At 38.0% G+C, this 22,468-nt stretch overlaps 1 protein-coding gene and 1 pseudogene across 23 annotated transcripts in view; one reads left to right on the top strand and one right to left on the bottom strand.

The window, feature by feature from the left end:
• The window catches only part of USP54 (ubiquitin specific peptidase 54), a 149,205-nt gene that overhangs the window by 56,815 nt on the left and 69,922 nt on the right, over nt 1-22,468 (top strand). For 20 of the 22 annotated variants that reach the window (XR_014253300.1, XR_014253301.1, XM_082424385.1 and 17 more), the window contains exon 2: nt 20,102-20,940. Coding sequence is in view for 20 of the 22 variants with exons in the window: in XM_082424385.1 (XP_082280511.1) it covers nt 20,794-20,940 (147 nt within the window). In the remaining 2 variants the exon portion in view is untranslated. Of the gene's footprint in view, nt 1-15,085; nt 15,209-19,323; nt 19,343-20,101; nt 20,941-22,468 lie in introns of those variants that run through there. The other 2 variants (XM_082424390.1, XM_082424391.1) reach the window with 2 other exon arrangements.
• The window catches only part of LOC309642703 (protein FAM136A pseudogene), a 294,376-nt pseudogene that overhangs the window by 23,186 nt on the left and 248,722 nt on the right, over nt 1-22,468 (bottom strand). The gene's annotated exons all lie outside the window — the stretch shown is intronic.

Here is a 22,468-nt window from a genome sequence, read left to right on the forward strand (position 1 = left end):
TTGGCAATATATTGTCAATTCTGGGAAATGGTTTGCTGAGTACTTGAGGATAACAGATGGTTCTGGGAATTACTTTTGGGAAGTTAGATTTGTTCATTAGCACCTTCTCTCTTGAGATGTGAGATCTATAATCCTTTTGAAAGTAAAATATTTAATATTTGGTGTTCAGCTTAAGTCAAATATCACTTTCATAATGGGCTTTCTATTTCCTTGGATTATACGTTTTGATCCTCAACTAAGAAACTGTGTGTGTGTGTGTGTATGTATGTGTTGACATTGAATGGATGATATTCTGGTATTTCAAGCAGTTATAAAGTTGTAAGCCTTGGGTTCTTCAGAAGTACTGCTAATTAAAAGTTATTTTTATGGTAGATGATGTGAGGGAAAACTTGTTTGTGGTATTTCATTGCGGTTCATTGCAGTTTGTGGTATTTCATTGCAGTTCAACCTTCCTAATTGATAGGTGCACTTGTATAATAATGAATTCCTGAGCTCTACTACCATGTGGCAAGTGCTAGTTTCTATGCTAAGTGCTTTGCATTTACTTCTAATTCCCAGTATGACCTTGTCAGATAGGTAGTATTATCCCTTTGGGAAACAGTCATGCATAGGTAGAACATGGGTTTTTCTTTTCTGGAAAATGAGGGAAATAATCCCTACTTGGTAGATTAATTTTGAGAACTAAAGGACGTACCATGTGTCTGGTGCCTAGCATAGAGTTGGTGTTCACTAAGTGGTGGCTACTGTTATTATAATTTTACAGCTGAAAGAGCTGGAGGGTAAGTACTTTGCTTAAGGTCTCTCAGTTGTCAGAAGTAGAGGTGGGATTCGAACTGGCTCAAAACCAGGAGTCTGGCAGCATGTTTTTGCTTGAGTATTGGAAGGCTTTTAGAGTAGATTTCAGTGGATCCCTGCCCATCCCTCCACTCCTGCCCCCAGAGAGGAGGGGTTCTTGATATATGCCTTTCTTTCCTTGGTATCCTCTGTCACCTTCCCAGTCATGTGCTTGGTCTCTCACACTGGAGTTGCTTGTGCCATTCAGTGCCAGTGTTCTCCCAGCAGAAATGAGTCAAGCCAGTGCAGTCAGTGGCTTTTGAAAGAGCCATCATGCTTTCATTATTGTTTGTGCTGAAATAATTTGGGTAGTGGTATGTTTATTTTTTTTTAAATTTTTTAGTTTTTTAAATTGTAAACTTTTTTTTTTAAGTGGTATGTTTATAATGATTAATAAATACTGCATGGTTGCAATCGAGCATTTAAGTTAAAAAAATCTTAGGGTTTAAAAAATTAGGAAAAAACTCTCTAGTTCTAAGTTACTGAACTAGAGGATAATATAAGGCAACTTTATGGAACTCATAGTTATCATTTTGCTATCCTGGGGCCTAATGTATTCACTATTGACTTTTCCCCCTTTATCTACCACAGTTACTAGTTTGGTGCTATTAGCAGTATGTTTGAGGAAGAATGTTGTGTTTGTCCTACTGGCTATTAGGTAGAGTATCTTTCTTCCATAGACCTTTGGGAAACAGAAGGTATGATTTAGGTATGATATGATTTAGGCAGTAGATTCAGGGAAGAAATAGAGATGACTGGTTATACTTATAACTGAGTTATCTCTAAATTGAAAAATGTATTTAAAAAAACTTAGTTCTTCATTTATTCTTTTATTTAACAAGTATTGAACATCTGCTGAGTGTAAGGCAATGTAACTTTCTGCTTTTTATTCTAATAAAGTACTCATGTGTTGGTTAAGAACTGATTAACAAAGTGTTCCTGGGAGGGAGAGATTAAATCCCAATTGGTGGGGGACAGTATTTAGAAAATCTTTTGGGAAATGAATTAAATATAAATGACTACTCCTTCCTAATAGGGTGTGACTGTCATTAGTCGTTATTACTATAAATTGCCAGCAGGATGGCTTCTTCAAACAGGTTTGCTGAGTGGAGTGGATTACTAGTATTAGGAAATACTGGGAAGATGGGGCTGGGGGAAGGGTAATACAGATAACCCTTGAACAACAGGGACTGGAACTGCATGGGTCCACTTATATGCAGGTTTTCTTCAATAAATATACATATTTATTATTGAGCAAAATGCTGGGTGTATACATAGAACAACTCATTTTTTTGTGTTTTAAGTGTAAGTATTTTGTCACTGAAGTTTTTTGAGCTAAATAGTAATTGATCAGAGATTGCTTTTGGCACTATTTTATAGATAGGATTAGAAGGGGGAGAATAGTTTGGAAGTTACCACAGTAGTCGAGGTGAATTGTATTGAAAATGCATTATTTTTAGAATACATTTTCCCTCATTTTGATAGGCTTTTGGTTTGTGCTATCAATTATAGTTTAATCTCATAGAATTTTTACAGTAAGTGTGTGTGTGTAAGAGAGAAAGGGAGAAGGAAAGAGAGAGGATGGGTATAGGGGATGCAGTTATCATAATCATAGCTACTATTTATGGAGCTCCTATTTTGTACCTGGCCCTAAGTATCATAATTTTGTTGCAATACTCTCAATAAATCACATTTATTACATGTAGTAAATGACCTGAAAGTGATGGAGCAGGATTGGAATTTAGATTCATTTTATCCTGCTTCTTCATAATTATCATCAAAACATTTATGCCTCATTTGCTAGATACTGGGCTAATTTTATATATATATATAAAATATATATACACATATATGTATGTATACACACACTATTTCATTTAACCCTCGTAAGAGTCGTATGAGAGACATATATATTTTTTTTAATTCCATTTTATTGATGAGGTACCTGAGACTTCAATAATTGATTCAATAAGTTGGTCAAGATAACACAGTTGTTAGGTGGTAGAGTCCAAACCTGTTCTACCATGCGAACTCTAGGTCCCTAAGTTTTATTTTTATTTATTAATTTAAAAAATTTATTTATTTTATTTATTTATTTTTGGCTATGTTGTGTCTTTGTTGCTGGGCGTGGGCTTTCTCTAGTTGTGGCGAGCAGGGGCTACTCTTCTTCGTTGTGGTGTGCGGGCTTCTCATTGTGGTCGCTTCTCTTGTTGCAGAGCGCGGGCTCTAGGCCCGTGGACTTCAGTAGTTGTGGCTCACAGGCTCAGTAGTTGTGGCTCGTGGGCTCTAGAGCGGAGTCTAAGTAGTTGTGGCACATGGGCTTAATTGCTGCATGGCATGTGGGATTTTCCCAGACCAGAGCTCGAACCCATTTCCCCTACATTGGCAGGCGGATTCTTAACCACTGCGCCACCAGGGAAGCCCGGTCCCTAAGTTTTATAATTCACATTGTGTTCCCTGGGAATGGTACCTCCTGGATCTCCACTATGATCATGGTGTTTCCTGAGGTTATATAATGTGGTTGGCCCTGCAAAGGCTGCACTTTTAACCACTGTGTTCTTTCTACTATCATGCTGCCTCCCTTAGAAGTCAGTAAATTTTCTATATAGCTCTGGATCTTTATAAGGAGGCGCTAAGTAGCCTGCAAATGTCATCTCTTTTTACTTATTTTTAAATTTTATTTATTTATTTATTTTTGGCTGTGCCAGGTCTTAGTTGCAGCATGTGGACTTCTTAATTATGGCATGTGGACTCTTGATTGTGGCATGTGGGCTCTTAGTTGTAGCATGCGGACTTCTTAGTTGTGGCATGCATGCGGGATCTAGTTCCCCCACCAGGGATTGAACTGGACCCCCCTGCATTGGGAGCACGGAGTCTTACTCACTGGACCACCAGGGAAGTCCCCAAATGTCATTTCTTAGTCATTAAATTTGTCACTTAATAGCAAAGTGAAACATGTCTTCTTGTTTTTTTTTCTTTTTTTTTTCCAGCTGCTTTTGGACAAATTTATTGTAAATGGCAGTTTTCTAAGCTCTTACAAAAAGAAAAAATATAAGGCTTTCTGTTCTTTATCAGCATATAATTTTTCTTGTTGTACATGATGTAATAATTTGAAGCTGCCAAAGTCCAACCCTCAGGAAATTGTTTGAGTTGAGTAACTGTATTCACTGGGGAGTTTGTGATAACCAGCCCATAAATCAACAAATAACGTGGCCTTTTTTATGGTTGTAGATGCTATCTCTTTTTATTTTTAAGCTTGAATGAGAGCAATTATTGATTGAGTTGATACAGTCTTCATTAGAAAAAACCATCTGCGATATCTCAAGCTAGGTATGGAGATTTGGAGGACTTTTATTTAAGGAGAGTCAGAGTTTATCAGAATGTTGGAATTGGCTGTTCTAGGTACTTATCCCTTCAAACAAGAAGTTTTCTCTTTAAATTAAACTTTCAGTGATTCAGTGCCTATTATATTCAACTTCTGTGTGGAATAAAAAGATACCCTTAAGGAATATGTGAGGTACTCCATGTACACAAATAACTGTAATATGGGGGAAGATGGGAATGCTTATCTTGGAGTGGAGGATGAGTGAGGGGCACTTAATAGGTGCTTAGTGAAATGTCTGATGAATAAATGAGTGAGTAGAAGATGTAGCTGGAAAATGGTGGTAAGGTCTAATGATTCTCAAGCTTTGTGTAGGTGCCAGACATATTTAATTCAATCTTATAAATTAGTTAATTTTACTAGCGGAGTATGCGAATGTAAAAATATGCAATAAAAAAAGCACAATCGGGCTTCCCTGGTGGCGCAGTGGTTGAGAATCTGCCTGCTACTGCAGGGGACACGGGTTCGAGCCCTGGTCTGGGAAGATCCCACATGCCGCGGAGCAACTGGGCCCGTGAGCCACAACTACTGAGCCTGCGCGTCTGGAGCCTGTGCTCCGCAACAAGAGAGGCCGCGATAGTGAGAGGCCCGTGCACCGTGATGAAGAGTGGCCCCCGCTTGCCACAACTAGAGAAAGCCCTCGCACAGAAACGAAGACCCAACACAGCCATAAATAAATAAATGAAAAAAAAGGCACAATCACGGACTTCCCTGGTGGCTCAATGGTTAAGAATCCACCTGCCAACGCAGGAGACATGGGTTTGAGCCCTGGTCCGGGAAGATCCCTCATCCTGTGGAGAACCTAAGCCCGTGCGTTACAACTACTGAGCCCACATGCCACAGCTACTGAAGCCCGTGCGCCTAGAGCCCATGCTCCGCAACAAGAGAAGCCACTGCAATGAGAAGCCTGAGCACCGCAATGAAGAGCAGCCCCTGCTCACCGCAACTAGAGAAAGCCCGCACGCAGCAACAAAGATCCAACACAGCCAAAAATAAATAAATTAATTAAAGAAAAAAGAAAGCGCAATCATGAACATGAGTCAATAAGAAAAAAAAACTGTCAAAATAGGTGCTGTTGACTGCTTTGGGTTTTTTTTTTTTTTTTTTTTTTTTTGTAGAAAAGAATAGCTTTCTTGCTTTGCCAGGCAAAGGGGGACACCGCGGGTTCCTGCCCCTCAAAAAGTGTTTGTCCCTGCTTTGTTGTTGTTTTTTTTTTAAGTTTACTGTTTGTTCATGTTTTTGCCCTGTAAGCAGTGGAATAAGTGGACAAGAAAAAATTATGGGAGAGAAACTTGTGAAAACGCCATCCATTAATTTCTCCCCTTGTGAATTATAAAAATACCATTTTTCTCTAGCCAAAAGAATACCCATCTCTGGAAGCCATTGAAAAGGGGAGTGTCATGGTATTTTAGGAGTCCTCTGGTAGTCACATATTTAGGAATGGAGACCTGTCAATGAGTCAGAATGTGGCCCAGTAGTCCAGAGGGGAGAGGATCTGGACCTTAGCAGCAGCAGCAATGAAAATAGAATGAAAGGAAGTAGAAATCCACATCTGACCCCCTGTTTCTAAATAGGAAGTAGTTACCAATTATTAAACAGCTTTCATATTGTTAGAATATTAGGCGTCTCAATGGTTGGTTACCTCTGGTCCAGAGTCCTTTCATTCTGCTTTTAGGGAAAATGAGTTTAAATTCCAATTTTAGTTTTACTTTCAGTAAGGAAACTATAAGTTAAAGATAATTCATCTATGAATTATAGATAATTTAGAAAATAGAGAAAAGAGGAAAAAAAAATTCATCACCCTAACAAGACCCCTGTTATTTTACATTTACTTATCCTTGATCTCGTAGATTCAAATACTTTTCTAATAGTTCATTCTAGGTAAATCAAGCTCTGAGAAACAGGTTTCTGAACTAATAACCCAGACATTTCACACAAGCCTTCATTGGACTCTAAATTTCCCATGATCACAAACTATTAGTCCACCTACCTATATAAGTATAGATATTAATCCTCCAATTGCCTCTATTCTGCATTGGGCCCAAGCTTTCATTTCCCTCAGTGAATTATTTGCACATTTAAAAAGTTTTTTATTTGAACCAATTTTGGACTTACAGAAAAGTTGCAAAAATAGTACAGTTTTTATATAGCCCTAACCCAGCTTCCTCTAATGTTATCATCTTATATAAGCATAGTATAATGATCAGAACCAGGAAATTAGCATTGGTTCAATACTGTTAAGTAAAGACCGTCAAACTTCAAGTTTCTTCACCATTGTTCTTTATTGAGGATCCTATCTAGGATCGCACATTGCATTTTAGGCTTTTTTCCTCCTTAGTGTCCTAGGTTCTGTAAAAGTTTCTCAGTCTTTCTTTGTCTTTTATAACTTTGACATTTTTGGAGGGTATTAGTCAGTTATTTTGTCAAATATTCCTCAATTTGGATTTGTCTGATTTTTTTTTTTTCCTCATGATTGAACTGAGATTATATGGTTTAGGCAAGAATGTCAAGAAATGTGTTCTCAGTGCATTATTACCATGGGATTCATGATGTCAATATGTATTATTGCTCGTGATGTTTGACTTGATCACTTGGTTAAGGGGGTTTCTGCCTGGTTTCTCTACAGTAAAGTTACTATCTTTCCCTTTGTGGTTAATAAATGTCTTGGTGGAGATACTTTGATACTATCATTTGCATGAACGTCATGGAATTCTCTACGTATAGAATTAGTAGTATTACTTAGAGACCTCATTGAACTTCATTTAATGATTATGAAATGAATTCCCTTAAGGGAGTTATCCCTTTCTAAGATACCTGCACCTTACTCCTGGTTTCATCAAAGGACCTTCAGGTTCTGCAGGAATAAATCCATTCTAGTCAGTATTGGTCTCAGTTACACTCATATCCTATTCATAAAGAAGTCTGCAATGCTAATAAGCTATAGATCTCTGAACCTCCTTTACCCGACTGTCTCTTAGGGTGACAGGCTCTTCCTGTGGCCCAGTGTCCTTCCAGGCCTCATCTCTCTTTACGGATAAGCCAGTTTCATTTCGCAAACATTTGAATGACTACTTAGGGTTTTTTCAGACACAGAGGCTAAGAGAAACTGAGTTTGTTGGTGAGGAATATAGTGGTAGATAATTAGGGCAGCTACGTCTATAGCCTGGTTTAATACTTTGGCCTGAGAAAAATGGCAGCACATTATGATGCATTGTGTATACTCGTTGTGAAGTAATCATTCTCTGTATTTCATTAATATAAATGTTTTTTTCTAGAGGTCTTTATTTTCTAGAGCTGCACCTCTAATACTGGCAGTCTTGAGCCATGATCTTTTAAATTTAGCCCTGCCATTTCTACTCTGTCAACTGTGTGTGGATCCCTAGTAGAATTATTACAGTCAGCCCAAGAATGAAAAATTCAAATATAAACCAAAGAGTACAATTTAGATCTATTTAGTGCTAACAAAATTTATATAACGCATGATGTATTAGATGGCTTTGATTAGTAAAATACAAATTTATTAGTATTACCGAATTTAAAGTAGATTTTTGAATCATATATTTTCTCAAGTAACATATACTATAAAAGCTCAGTTTCTGTAATATGATTCAGAGTCTGTGGGACTTGGAGCTTACATAATTCAGGGGGCCCACTTTAAGGGAAACATTTTTTTAAAAAAAGAAAAGTAGATATTGGGCCTGAGGGCCTGTGCAAGAGAGGGGCCCTGAAGCTTAATCTTCATGGGTTCTTCTTTTTTTTTTTTTTTTTCTTAATTCTACCCCACCTCGCCCTTGCCTTTCAGTGTTGGCTGCACATATGGTGCCTCTCCCTTCCCAAGGAATTGCTTTTACTGATATTATTTCCTGTCATAATTCATGGTTTCTTCTTAAGCTTGCCTCTGGATGTGGGGGGTCTGCAAAAAGGTTGGGACCCACTGTTTTCCATCATTTCACACATGGCAAAGGTTTTTTAGCCTGCTCACAGGAAGTTAGTGTGTTCAGATTGGGAACAATGTGGGACATACAATTTTGTAACTCTGCTACATAAAGAAATAGGTAATAGGTGAGAAGATGACATTCTTCTTTCCCAATTTTGGCTTCTAAGCTTCCTAGAAGTTTACCTGATGTTAGAGACAACAAGGTAATGCAGGCTGTTTTGACTTAGTAAATCCCAGGAGCTAGGTCGTAATGATGATTAAATAAGTATAAAGTAGATTAAAGATTAAATAAATATAATTATTTATGTTCACATTTTTTATTTCTTCATGATTCAGACTTGGTAGGTTGTATATTTCTATATTTTAATTTATTTCTTCTAGATTATTCAGTTTGTTGGTGTATAATTGTCTACAGTAGTTTCTTATGATCCTTAGTATTTCTCTGTTATCAGTTGTAATTTCTCCTTTTTAATTTCTGATATTATTTATATGAACCTTCTCTCTCTTTTTTCTTAGTCTAGTTAAAGATTTGTCAATTTTATTTATATTTTCAAAAACCCAGCTTTTAGTTTCATTGGTCTTTTCTGTTGCCTTTCTAGTATGTGTTAATCAACTTGATTATGGGAATCCCTTCACACAATGTATTCATATATAAAATCATCACATTGTACACTTTAAATATATTACAGTTTTATCAATTATACCTCAATAAAGTTGGGAAAAAAGGAATTTATGAACAAGCTTATTCAGAGTCTATTCAGCAATAGTAAAATATAGGTTGCTGTATCTTCTTCAGAGTTGAGAGCAACACGGCAATAAGATTCTTATATGCTCTTTCTCTTCTTTCCATCTTTGATTGAATATTCCATTGTGTTTGGAGTTGGCTGGAAATTAATGAATGTGGATAAAGATAATGATACATTTTCTGCAAAGAGTTTGGGAATAACTAGCTGCCAAATAGCCTACTATCTGTTAGTTTGTTGTAGTCTAGGACTATTCTCTGCAGGATGCTGCGTGCCCTTTGGTTGCTACTGTTACAAAGGCAAAAATCAATCAGATAGGAGTATTAGATAATGGACTATGGAGCCGTTTTAATTTAAATTTGAATAAATTTGCATCTAGCACTTAGTTACCAATATCAGGTGGTGGTTGTTTTTAATCATCATCTAATTGGCTGACATGAAAACTAAGCAAGATTCTGTATTGAAAACTGTATATGGGGCTTCCCTGGTGTCATAGTGGTTAAGAATCCGCCTGCCAATGCAGGGGACACGGGTTCGATCCCTGGTCCCGGAAGATCCCACATGCTGTGGAGCAACTAAGGCCATGTGCCACAACTACTGAGCATGCGCTCTAGAGCCCGCGAGCCACAACTACTGACCCCACGTGCCACAACTACTGAAGCCCGCATGCCTAGAGCCTGTGCTCCACAACAAGAGAAGCCACCACAATGAGAAGCCCACACACCGCAACGAAGAGTAGCCCCCGCTATCTGCAACTAGAGAAAGCCCTTGCTCAGCAACAAAGACCCAAAGCAGCCAAAAATAAATAAATTAAAAAACAACAACAACAAACAAACTGTATATGGACAACTTCTTTGGAACAGATTGCCACTAAACAAATAATGCAATGCTCACCAAGTTTGTTTACCTTTCGGTTTTTTGTTTGTTTGTTTTTTTAAACTAAGTATCTAAGGATATGACTCAGATGCATTTATACAGAACTACCTCACTAGGATCTCATCTGCCCAAAGCTGTGTGATGTCCCTTAAAATGTTTATATTGGGCTTCCCTGGTGGCGCAGTGGTTGAGAATCTGCCTGCCAATGCAGGGGACACGGGTTCGAGCCCTGGTCTGGGAAGATCCCACATGCTGCGGAGCAACTGGGCCCGTGAGCCACAACTACTGAGCCTGCGCGTCTGGAGCCTGTGCTCTGCAACAAGAGAGGCCGCGATAATGAGAGGCCTATGCACCGCGATGAAGAGTGGCCCCTGCTTGCCGCAACTAGAGAAAGCCCTCGCACAGAAACGAAGACCCAACACAGCCATAAATAAATAAATAAATAAATAAATAAACTTAAAAAAAAAAAAGTTTATATTGACAGTGAGGAAAGCCTGAAGTTTTAACTGAGTCACATTAATATTAGAATATCTTGCTTTATAAGATGAAGTAATTATGGAAAGTTTATGTATATGTATATATGTATGCATACATACATAAATACACACACATATATATTTAGAATCATGCTTTTTAGTTAGAATCACAATTTATAAATAGAAAGATAGATTATATGACAAATAAACTATAGTGAACTCCTATGTAATGTATCCCACAATAACAGGTATTTGTATATAACACAATAACAGATATTTGTATATAACACAATTGGCTTCTGACCTCCATCCATTCTCTATTCTCAGATGGGATGGAGGGGAACAGGGAGAGGGGAAGGACCCTAGAAACAATGGTCTGATAGAAACATTAATTTCCCTTAAAATTATAGAAAATTTATATAGGAATTCAGAAATGGGGGAGATCCCTTCAGGCTTGGGGTAGTGAAGGAGTGTTTTACAAAGGTTTTTACAAAGAGGCGGGGTTACCTATAGAGGGGAGTAGGATACTGAGCATCCCAAGTAGGTAAAACTATTAATAAGATCACAGAAATGGGAAAACTCTTTGTTTGGGGAGAAGGTTTTTTGTTTTCTTTTTATAAATTTATTTATTTTATTTATTTATTTTTGACTGCATTGGGTCTTTGTTGCTGTGTGCGGGTTTTCTCTAGTTGCAGCGAGCGGGGGCTACTCTTCGTTGTGGTGCACAGGCTTCTTGTTGTGGTGGCTTCTCGTTACGGAGCACACGCTCTAAGAGCACAGGCTTCAGTAGTTGTGGCACACAGGCTCAGTAGTTGTGGCTCGTGGGCTCTAGAGCACAGGCTCAGTAGCTGTGGCGCATGGGCTTAGTTGTTCCGTGGCATGTGGGATCTTCCGGGACCAGGGCTCGAACCCGTGTCCCCTGCATTGGCAGGCGGATTCTTAACCACTGTGCCACCAGGGAAGCCCTGGGGGGAGAAGTTTTATGTAGTGAGATAAAAAGAGATAAATATAAAATATAAATTAAGGTCAGATTATGTTATTAAGAATCAGACTGAGAAGTTTGGACGTTATTCTTCAGGAGGGACCTGGGAAAGGTTTTTGGTTTTTTAATTGACACTTTAAAATATGCTTTAAAAAGTGTTTTTTAGAATCTTTGGTAGTCTATATAAAATTACCAAAATTTATGTTAAAATACCACAGTCTTTTTGGTATAGAGTTCTGAGTTTTGCTAAATGCATAGAGGTAGTGTAACTACCAGCACAATCAAGATATGTAACAGTTTCATCACCCTGGTACTGCCCCTTTGCAATCAACCCCTACTGTCACCCACAACTTCTGGAAACACTGGTCAATTTTGACTTTTGAATTTTAATTTTGACTTTTCCAAGATGTCATAAAAGTGAAATCATATAGTATATAGCCTTTTGAATCTCATCATAGTACATTTGAAATTCATCCATATTTTTGTGTATGTCAGTATTCTTTCCTTTTTATTGTTGAGTTTTATGTATGTACCATTTACTAGTTGAAGAACATTTGGGTTGTTTCCAGTTTTTGGTGATTATGTGTAAAGCCACTATAAACACTTGTGTAAAGGTTTTTATGTGGCATAAGCTTTCATTTCTTTTGGGTAAAATACCTAGGAATAGGATTGCTAGGTCAGATGGTAAAAGTATATTTAACATTATATATAATTGCCAACAGTGTCATTTTGCATTTCTATCAGCAATTTAGGAGACTTCCAGTCGCTCTGATACTTCCTCATTAACCTTTGTTATTGTCAGGTTTTACATATTTTTGTTTTAGTTTTTAGCTATTTTAGTAGGCATATAGTGTGGTTTTAATTCCATTTCCCTAAAGACTAATAAAATTGAATATCTTTTTATATGTTTATTAGCTATCTGTGTATTTTTTTAAAAATTTATTTATTTTATTTATTTATTTTTGGCTGTGTTAGGTCTTTGTTGCTGCTCACGGGCTTTCTCTAGTTGCAGCGAGCAGGGGCTACTCTTTGTTGCGATGTGTGGCCTTCTCATTGGGGTGGCTCTCTTGTGTAGCATGGGCTCTTGGCATGTGGGCTTCAGTAGTTGTGGCTCGTGGGGTCAGTAGTTGTGGCACACAGGCTTAGTTGCTCCGCGGCATGTGGTATCTTCCCGGACCAGGGCATGAACCTGTGTCCCCTGCATTGGCAGGCGGATTCTCAACCACTGTGCCACCAGGGAAGCCCTGTGTATTTTCTTTAGTGAAGTATCTGTTCAAATCTTTTGTCCACTTAAGAAAATTCTATATTTTTTCTTATTAAGTTTAGAGGATTCTATGTATATTTTGGATACAAGTCATTTATCCAGTATGTGATTTGAAAATATTTTCTTTTCATCCTTGGGTTGTCTTTTCATTCTCTTAACAGTGTCTTTCAAAGAACAGCACCTCTTAATTATGATGAAGTCCAATTCTATAATTCTTTTTTTCTTTTATGGGTTGTGCTTTTGTTGTTGTATCTTAGGAATCTTTGCTTAACCAGAGGTCACAAAATTTTCATCTGTCTTCTAGAATTTTTGTAGTTTTAGGTTTTCCATTTAGGGCTATAATCCATTTGGAGTTATTTTTGTATAAGATGTAAGGTATGGGTCAAGGTTCAGTTTTTTGAATATGTGTGTCCAATTGTTCCAACATCATTTATTGAAAATACTATCCTTTCTCCATTGGGTTGCCTTTGCACGTTTATTGAAAATCGGTTGACAGTATTTGTGTAGGCCTGTTTCTGGGCTCTCTATTTTGTTCCAGTGATGTATGTACTTGTCTTTTCACCAATACCACATGGTGTTGACCACTGAGTGTTCCATCTTTTTTCTTCTGTTTCACAATTCTTTTGGCTATTATAATTCCTTTGCCTCGGGATTTACCTGGTGGTCCAGTGGCTAAGACTCCGCACTTCCAATGTAGGGGGCCCGGTTTCGATCCCTGGTCAGGGAACTGGATCCCCCATGCCGCAACTAACTAAGAGTTCGCATGCTAATTAAAAAGATCCCGCATGCCACAACTAAAGATCCTGCATGCCGCAACTAAAAGATCCCGCATACTGCAACTAAAGATCCTGCATGCTGCAACGAACATCCCATGTGCTGCAACTAAGACCCTGTGCAGCCAAATAAATAAATAAATATTAAAGAAAAATTAATTCCTTTGCCTCCATATAACTTTTAGAATCAGCTAGTCAATTTCTACAAAAAGAAATCTTGCTGGGATTTTGATTTAAAATTGCATTGAATCTATGGATCAGTTTGGAGTGAATTGACACCTTAACAAAACTGAGATGTCCAGTTTACAAACATGGCATGCCTATCCACTTACTTCAGTTTTGTAGTTTTCAGGATACAGATCATATATATATATAGTTACATTTATATCTAAGTATTTTATATTTTATGGTATTATTTTAAGTAGTACTTTAAAAGAATTTTGGTTTCCAATGTTCATTGCTAGTATATAGGAACACAAATGATTTTTTAAAAAAATATTGACTTTGTATTCTGTGATCTTACTGACTTCACTTATTAGTTCTTAGAGTTTTTTGGGTAGATTTCTTGGGATTTTCAAGTGTAACATCATTGTCTATAAAGACGGTTTTTTCTTCCATTGTAATCTATATGTTTTTTAAATTTCTTTTTCTTGCCTTATTATACAGGCTAGGACCTCCAGTATGATATTGAATAGGGGTAGTAAGAGTAGACATCTTTGCTTTTTTGGGGACCTGAAAAGGTAGGAGTGATCCTACTGAAAACCTCTTTTGGCTGAACAGCTGACATTGTTCTACTGCTAAGGAATGATTCAAGCTTTCCACTTTTTTGTGTGAAATCACAAATAAGTAATGAGGTATGTTAAAGAGAAATATTAGTTTAAAAAAACTAATTATATAAATGAATTGGAATAGCAAGAGACAGGAGGCCAGAAAGACTTTTGTATTGTAATAGTCTAAACGGGAGGTAATTGTGGTGTAAACTAGGTGATGACACTGGGAGTGAAAAAGAAGGATCAGTGTAAGAGATTTTGAAGGGAGAATTGAAAAGCCTTTATGATGTGGATGGGGAAGGGGGAGAAGGATAGGAAGGAGTCAGAGACTACTGAGGTTTTGAAACTGGGTAATTGGAGATGCTGATCTCAGGCGGCCTCGGCCTGCAGGGGCTTGAAGCAGGATTTTGATTTCCACCCAGAGATTGAAGTCAGGCCGTGGCAGTGAGAGCGCCGAATCCTAACCACTGGACCACCATGGACCAGTGGCCAGTCACAAGGCCATGGCCTGTCAGCTGTGTAGAAATGAATTTCCACATAGAGACGGAAAGTAGTGAAACAAGTAAAGTGTTTATTAGGAAGAAAAAGAGTACGTGTGGATAGACACACAGGCAGGCTCAGAGAGAGTTGTGCCCTTGTGGTAGTTATCTATTTATTTATTTATTTATTTATTTATTTATTTTTGGCTGCGTTGGGTCTTCCTTGCTGTGCGTGGGCTTTCTCTACTTGCGGCAAGTGGGGGCTACTCTTCGTTGTGGTGTGTGGGCTTCTCATTGCGGTGGCTTCTCTTGTTGCGGAGCACGGGCTCTACGGCACATGGGTTTCAGTAGTTGTGGTGCATGGGCTTCAGTAGTGGTTCGCGGGCTCTAGAGCGCAGGCTCAGTAGTTGTGGCACACGGGCTTAGTTGCGCCATGGCACGTGGGATCTTCCTGGACCAGAGCTCGAACTTGTGTCCCCTGCATTGGCAGGCGGATTCTAAACTACTGTACCATGAGGGAAGCCCCCCTCATGGTAGTTTGAATCACTTATATGGGCCATTTCTTCCAGGTTTCCTTTGGCCAATCATCTTGCTTTGCCTGGTTTTGAGTCCGTATTTGGTATATGTCAGGGTCCTCCCATGTGTGCGCACACATCTCTTAGCCAAGATGGATTCTAGTGAAGCGACCTAAGGTAGGTTGACATCTCTTACTATGAGGTGACGCCCCCTCCCTTTTGACCTCCAAAGAGCCTTTCTGTGCATGTATAGTCAGGAAGGTCTTCTTGACCTCAAGAAAGAGAAATATGTTGTCTCTATCTTTTATCTGGGCAGTGCTCAGCTCTTCTCTCATGCCTGTTATTTTGGAGTATCGGTCCACAGGGGACAACTCCAGCTGCCCAGCCTGGGGCCCATCAATCTCCTGCCTCAATGCCATTAGTAAAATAAATAAATTAATTAATTAATTAATTTTAAAAATGGGGGATAAAGAGGAGGGACTATTTTTTGGGGGAAGGCGGTGACTTCAGATTTGGACATGTTAAACTTGTTTTGAAAGTGGGACAATGTGCACATAGTTGGTAATTTGGTTTCAGAGTTCATAAGATTTGTGATTTATCAAACCAGAAGTTATGGTTGAAGTTCTGATGGAAAAGGGGATGAGAACACTAATGGGAAGTACTCTAGACAAGAGCAAGAAGGTCTAATTTTAACTTTAGGGAATGTTTAGTTTTTTTTTTTTTTTTTGGCTGTGTTGGGTTTCATTGGTGCACGCAGGCTTTCTCTAGTTGTGGCAAGCAGGGGCTACTCTTTGTTGCAGTGCACGGCCTTCTCTTTGCAGTGGCTTCTCTTGTCACAGAGCAAGGGCTCTAGGCATGCAGGCTTCAGTAGTTGCGGCACGTGGGCTCAGTAGTTGTGGCTCACGGGCTCTAGAGCACAGCCTCAGTAGTTGTGGCTCACGGGCTTAGTTGCTCTGCGGCATGTAGGATCTTCCCAGACCAGGGCTTGAACCCATGTCCCCTGCATTGGCAGGCGGATTCTTAACCACTGCACCACCAGGAAAGTCCCAGAATGCTTACTTTTAAGAAAGCAACAAAAGAGAGAGAAAATGGACTGTCAGAGCAGTAGGAGAACCCGTGTTCATTTGTCATTCTCTCATTTTTGTCATTCTTTTATTTTCTTATTAATTCACCCTATGAATTCACGATTGTGTTACATCAGGCAGCCAATGTTAGGTGCTGCAGAAAAGTTGAGAAGAATGAGGCATATGGAAAAAGCCAGTGGGTTTTGAAATTAGGAGATTTCTTTAGAAAGCAAATGTTCCATGAAGTAAAATTGTGGTGGTGGAATAAAGGAACAGTACCATGTTGTGAAGAGATTAATGATGAGCAAGGAGAAGCAGCAGTTGTAAATTATTTCACAGAGACGTTTAGCAGTGAAAGGTTGAAAAAAATTTAGGACAGTAGGCGTAAGGATTTAATAAGTTCAAGGTGGTCTTTGCTGTTCCGGTTTTTTAAAGAATATAGGATATCTATGTGGTTATCTTTAAAGGGAAAAGAGCTCATGAGAAGGGAATGTTTGAATGGTAATAATAACAATAACAATAACTTATATAGCAGTTACTATATGCCAGACATTGATATCCTCATAATAAACGAGAAGATACTATGGATATAGTTTGTAATTATTGACATGTGGAGTGTACCAAGGAATTGAGGTAATTGCCTGTTGATTTATCAGTGCAAGTATAGCTTCTTCAGTAAATTATAAGTAAACTGCTATATAGAATAACAGAACCAGAAATGTGGGCAAATTTTCTGGAAACTGTTGGGATATCTCAGTGTTGTACAGTTTGACTTCCTGTTGTTTGGGTTACTTTTGACTTTAATCACTAGTGATGGGGCTACTGTTCCTTCATTAGAAACTGAGATACTCTTCATGGCTTTTCCATTTGAATCATTGATCAGTTGAACATGGTCAGTGTTTGTAGACCTTCTAAAATGTTACCCTATTCCTTGTAATAGACTCAGTTGTTTACCTTTTTATGTTAAACTTGTATTTTTTAAATAATTGTAAAATTCAAATGTTTCTTCAAGCACATAGCTAAATCATACTGACATATACCTTGTTCTATGTGAGGCCTATTGTTGTTTTTATATAATTAGAAGACTTATTCCTGTTGGCTTACAACTTTCTAGTATCCTGAGGTCCGCAAACAGAAATTTACTTTTCAATTTTTAGGCTCAGCAATTCACTCATTCAGTGAACTCATTATTAATTCTTTGTTTTGAAAACTTGCTTTCACATACCTATCACATTAAATCTCAGTCACTGTGTGAAATAGGTATTGTGCCAACGTTCCATAGACCCAGAGAACAAAGTTCAGGACACCTAAGTTATTTGAGATTACATAAAGTAGTAAAAATGTAGAATTTGAACCCATGTTTTTCCAACTCCAAGTCTAGTCCTAGTCCTCTTAATAATATCACAATTACTCTACATCACTTACTCCTGACAACAACTTGAACTTACATTGTGTTTCGACCTCTCCTTGTCATAGAAATAGGATTCAAGCTTTATTTCCTTTTAATTTGTCCTCATATCTATACATTTTTATATTTTTCTTTTTCTTTCTTTTATTTTTAGTTTGGGATTGCCAATATCATCTGGCATGGTTATTATCTACCAGCTTAATGATTTTAGTCATGATTTTGCATTGAGTTACTAATACTGCATACAGTACAAGTTAATTCTTACATAATTTTAAATTCTTCTATTATTTGCAGATATCAATTCCTTTTCAACTTAAAAAAATAATTTAAAACTTACAAACAAGTTGCAAGAAATGGAACAAAGAATTTTCATATACCCTTGAGCCAGATTTATTTATTGTTAACATTTTGCTATATTTGCTTTACTATTTTCTCTCTCCTTCTCTCTCCATATATACATAAGTATACACGCATACACACAAATTTTTTTTTTCCTGAACCGTTTCAGAGTAGGTTGCAGACATTATGCTCTTTTACCCCCAAAAATACTGTGGTATTGCCTAGGAAGTTCTTTTTCTTTTTAAAAATAGGTTGTTAGAGCCATGTCAGTAGAACTCTTTATTTTCTCATGTATCTTTAGTAGATGGATTATATTGTTTGGTGCTAGACCTGTAATTTAAGTGAAATATTTTGCCATCAGTATTTCTTGGACTGTTTGTTATTACCACTCTTGGCTTTGTTCTTTTTGGCTCTCACCTCTGGTTTCTGACACACCCAGCTCAAGTGTGAGAGCTTTTTGCCTTACCCTACATAATGCTGCCATTCAGAGCCTGAGAATCTTTTTTTCTGCTACTGCCTTTTTTCCCTTTGCTCCCTGAACTCAGGGGTGTGTATCATAGGGCAGGCTGAGTTTCAGTGAGCTCCTGATGTGGATACTGGAAACCCCACCTGCCTGCCAAGTCCTTTTGGCTTTGAGCAAAGTGGAGGGTTGGTATTTGTCATTCCTTTGCAGCAGTTGAGCTGAAGGAATGCTGCATGGCTTGTTGGAAGTTGCTTAGTGGCCTCGAGTGGGGTGTGTATGGGGTGTGTGTAGAGGGTTGAGGGTCTTGTAGTCTGTGTAGGAGACATGGGATCCTTCCTGGTGCTATATGTTAATCATCAGGCAGTGTTTATTGAGTGCCTGCTTATGACTAGACTAGCACTGTGTTAGGAGCTTTTGGAATAGTATAATAAAATACATAATTAAGTCACAGTAAGTAGTCAAACAATTCTAGCTCTGCCACTTACCAGCTTTGATTTGGGCAAGTTAATGTCTTTAAGCCTCCCTTTACTCTTCTGTGAAACGGAACTATTAATACCTACATGATAGGGCTGTTATGAAGATTAAATAAAGAATATAGGTATTGTTTAGCACATGTCTGACACTAGTTAGTATTTCATTTCATACAGTCATAGTCAGGATATATGACTGACACCATATAAAACAAATAGAGATTAATAAAAACAAATACAGAATAATATGACACTATAATGTATAATCTAATACTTTAACTGTGACCTGTTGATTATAAATAGTCTGGGAATTTAGAGAAGGGAAAGAACAGGCTGTGCAACCGTTTAATGCTCCTGTGCCTCAGCTTTTCCACTGAACACACTATGGATAGTGCTAGGTGATTCAAGAATGATTAAGACGTTATAGCATTTTTGCTTTTTTAGGTCATCCATACGATGGTGGGAAGGAAGGGAGAAGCTTGGGAAACTGTTAGAAACCAAATTTAATATTTAACATTCTTAATTTTTTCCTTCTTAGACCTGGCAGCCTTACAGGAAAACTTAAAGGTGAATATTAGAAGCATTTCCTTCCAAGGAAATTTTCCCTTGTTGCCTCACTGGCATTTTAATTAGTTGAAAATTAATGTTGATCAATGGATGGCCTCTGATTGTGAACGCCTTGGATATAATCTGAGGATTAAGTGATTTGTAACCCAAATTATCTCTCTGATCCTCTGGCAAAAAATGTAACATACAAACAGGTCAGAAGAAGATTTAGCTCTTTTGGACTGGATGTTAAGGACATATGGTTTACTCACCATGAGGGTTTCTCTGGGATGGGACATCTTTACTCAGAGCCCAGACTGATAATGTGCCCCTCCCACGTTTAAATAGGCTTTTATAGCCATGAGCATGTAAAATACCTTGAAAAATTTCTGTACTCACAACATCCAAAACAAACTGTTCAATTGCTAGTTTGGTGTGTGTTTACTTGGTAACTTTTTTCTTAGCCTGATTTTGGAAAGTTTGCATTCAGTTCTTATTTTTGTCCAGGTCAACTTTCTTCTCCTCCTAGAAAATTTGGGAGAAGTCTCCTATGAGAGTAAAGCTGCGCACACCTTTTTCTCCCCACCTCTTTGGTTTGAGTGTTTCTCCTTTTTGTTGTTGTTAGGATTTCTTTGCGGGGGTGGGGTGGTGAGCATTGTTTGCCTCGGTTTCAAGTTTTAGTGAGAGGTGAGGCAACGCTGATCTTGGCAGAAGCGCACAAAGCTAGTAGAGTCATTAAATGACGCAAGCTTTTGATTGTTTTTTTTTCTTTCTTTAAAGCTCTCTGGCACAGCTGGCTAGTCTAGTCACAGAGGAAAAGAGAAGAGACTTTCTGAAGTTCTGGATGGAATACTAGAAAATGTTTGGGGCATATTAAAAAACAGCAGCAGAACAACAACAACAGAAACTCCATTTATTTCAAACAAGCTTCTTAGCTTTGTGGAATCTATGTCAGTTGCTTAGAACTTGGGTTTTTACTTCAGAGGATGATGGGACGAGGCAGTAGAAGCCGAGGAGGGTTGCGTTGGATTCTTGCTTATCTGTCTGCCTCTCCTTCCAGTTGGAAAATTCTTCAATCCACAAGAAGCATTATAAACAAGCCTAAAGAACACATCCTACCCTGATCCTGGATTCTGTTGGAGTTGAGGAGTACAGCCACTTCACCAGGGTTTTATGGAGGCAGTTCAAGAAAAATCGAAGGAAGGATTTCTCTGTTTGAATTAATCCTGTGCCATGTTACATTTTGGGCATTGCTTGGAGCAAGTAGAGGACAGCTCTGTCATGTGGATCTAAGGATACCTGAGTTTCTTGAGCTGCATATATGATGTTTGAAATGTTGTAAATTCAAAATCTTTCAACATAAATTTGTTAAATTCTGGATTCTCTTTATATTAAGGACTTCAGCAGACAGAAACTCCCTCCCCAAAAGATACAAAACTTCCTCTGTGTTTTCAGGCTAAATGTGAACAATAATGTCTTGGAAGAGAAATTATTTTTCAGGGGGCCGTGGTAGTGTCCAAGGGATGTTTGCTCCTCGAAGCTCAACCTCCATAGCCCCCAGCAAAGGCCTCAGCAATGAGCCAGGACAAAACAGCTGCTTCCTCAACAGTGCCTTGCAGGTAAGGGTAATTTCTTTCTTTTTGGTGAACTTTGACTTTCACTTGCTGATGCTGTATTTCTGATTACTCTTTTAAATCTAATACTTGATAGTCTCTGTTTGAGGTCAGCAGCCTAAGATCATTTTTTAAGTTAATCTCTGTGATCGTAGGCAAGTCACTTTATCTCTTTGTTTCTCAATTACCTCATTTGTAAAAAAGGAGAGTAATAATGATAGTAGAAATAATAACTGTAACTACTACTACTTAGCTGTCTAAAGGGAGGTACATGGACTAGATGATCTTACTACTTGTTTATTGACTTTTTTCCTGAACAGTCTCTACTGTTTCCTTTTTTTCCATTTGAGACGAAGGTGTCTCATCACCCTAGTTGCTTTCCTCTAGTATAGAAAGCAAAATTCTTTCCACAAGTGAAAGATTCTCACGTATGTTATTCTTTTTTTTTAATATTCTTTTTTACTTTTTATTGATGTATAATATACATACAGGAAAATGCATGTATCATAATTATACAGTTCAACTTTCAAAACTGATCACAACCATGTAAACAGCACCCAGATTAACAAAGAGCTGATTTCCAGCTTCCAGAAGACTCCCTTGCGCTCTCTTCCAGTCACTAACCACTCCCCGAGGGTAAACACTATTGAAGGGTAACCACTAACCATAGATTAGTTTTGCCTGTTGTTGAACTTAATTTAAATGAATCAGGTATGTTATTCTTGTCTCATAATATTCAGGCTCTTAGCACACGTACTGATCGGGGTCCAGTCTTTGTCCACTTCTTCATCTCCTTCCTCTGAGCTCTCCTGCAGTGTCTGGTCAGATACGCTTGCACAGAGCTGGTAGAAAATAAATTCCTCTAAGGTGATTATCTACTCTAAATTCTCCCTTTTTGTCTTGCTTGCCACTTTAGCTGTCTCAGAATCCCAAAGCTTCCTGTCTGTCTGCCTGCCCTGCCCAATCAGGGCCATAGTGTGTTCGGTTCATCCCCCTTGGTCTAACTTTCAAGTGATTACTTTCCCCTTTTTTCTCCTCTTCACAGTAAAAGTAAATGAAATTTGCCACCCAAGATAATTATGCTTGGGTAAAATATTAGCTTTACACCTCAGATGTATGAGAAAATAAGTTGTTATGAGAGAAAAAAAGACAAGACAACATATTTGGTATAAAAAGCACTGGACTTAGGAGACCTGGGTTCTAGTTTTAGCCTTTCTTTAGACTAGCCTTGTGACCTTGTACAGGTAATAGTATTTTAATTTTCTCATTTGTAGTACAAGAATCTTGTCAAGCTTGTTTATTTATTTACTTATTTATTTTGTATTATGAATCTTCATGTACACATCAACCAGGCTCAACAATGATTACTATTTACCAGTCTTAGTTCATTCACTGGCCCCCTTTTTTGCTGAATTATTTTAAGCTACTCCCAAGCATCATGTGATCTTTAAATACGTCAATGTATTTCTCTAGTACATAAGGACATGAAAAAAACCGTAATCTCAATGACTTTATCACACCTAAAAAGTTTAGC

This window comes from Balaenoptera physalus, assembly GCF_965194825.1.
Source record: "Balaenoptera physalus genome assembly, chromosome: 14".
NCBI lineage: Eukaryota > Metazoa > Chordata > Mammalia > Artiodactyla > Balaenopteridae > Balaenoptera > Balaenoptera physalus.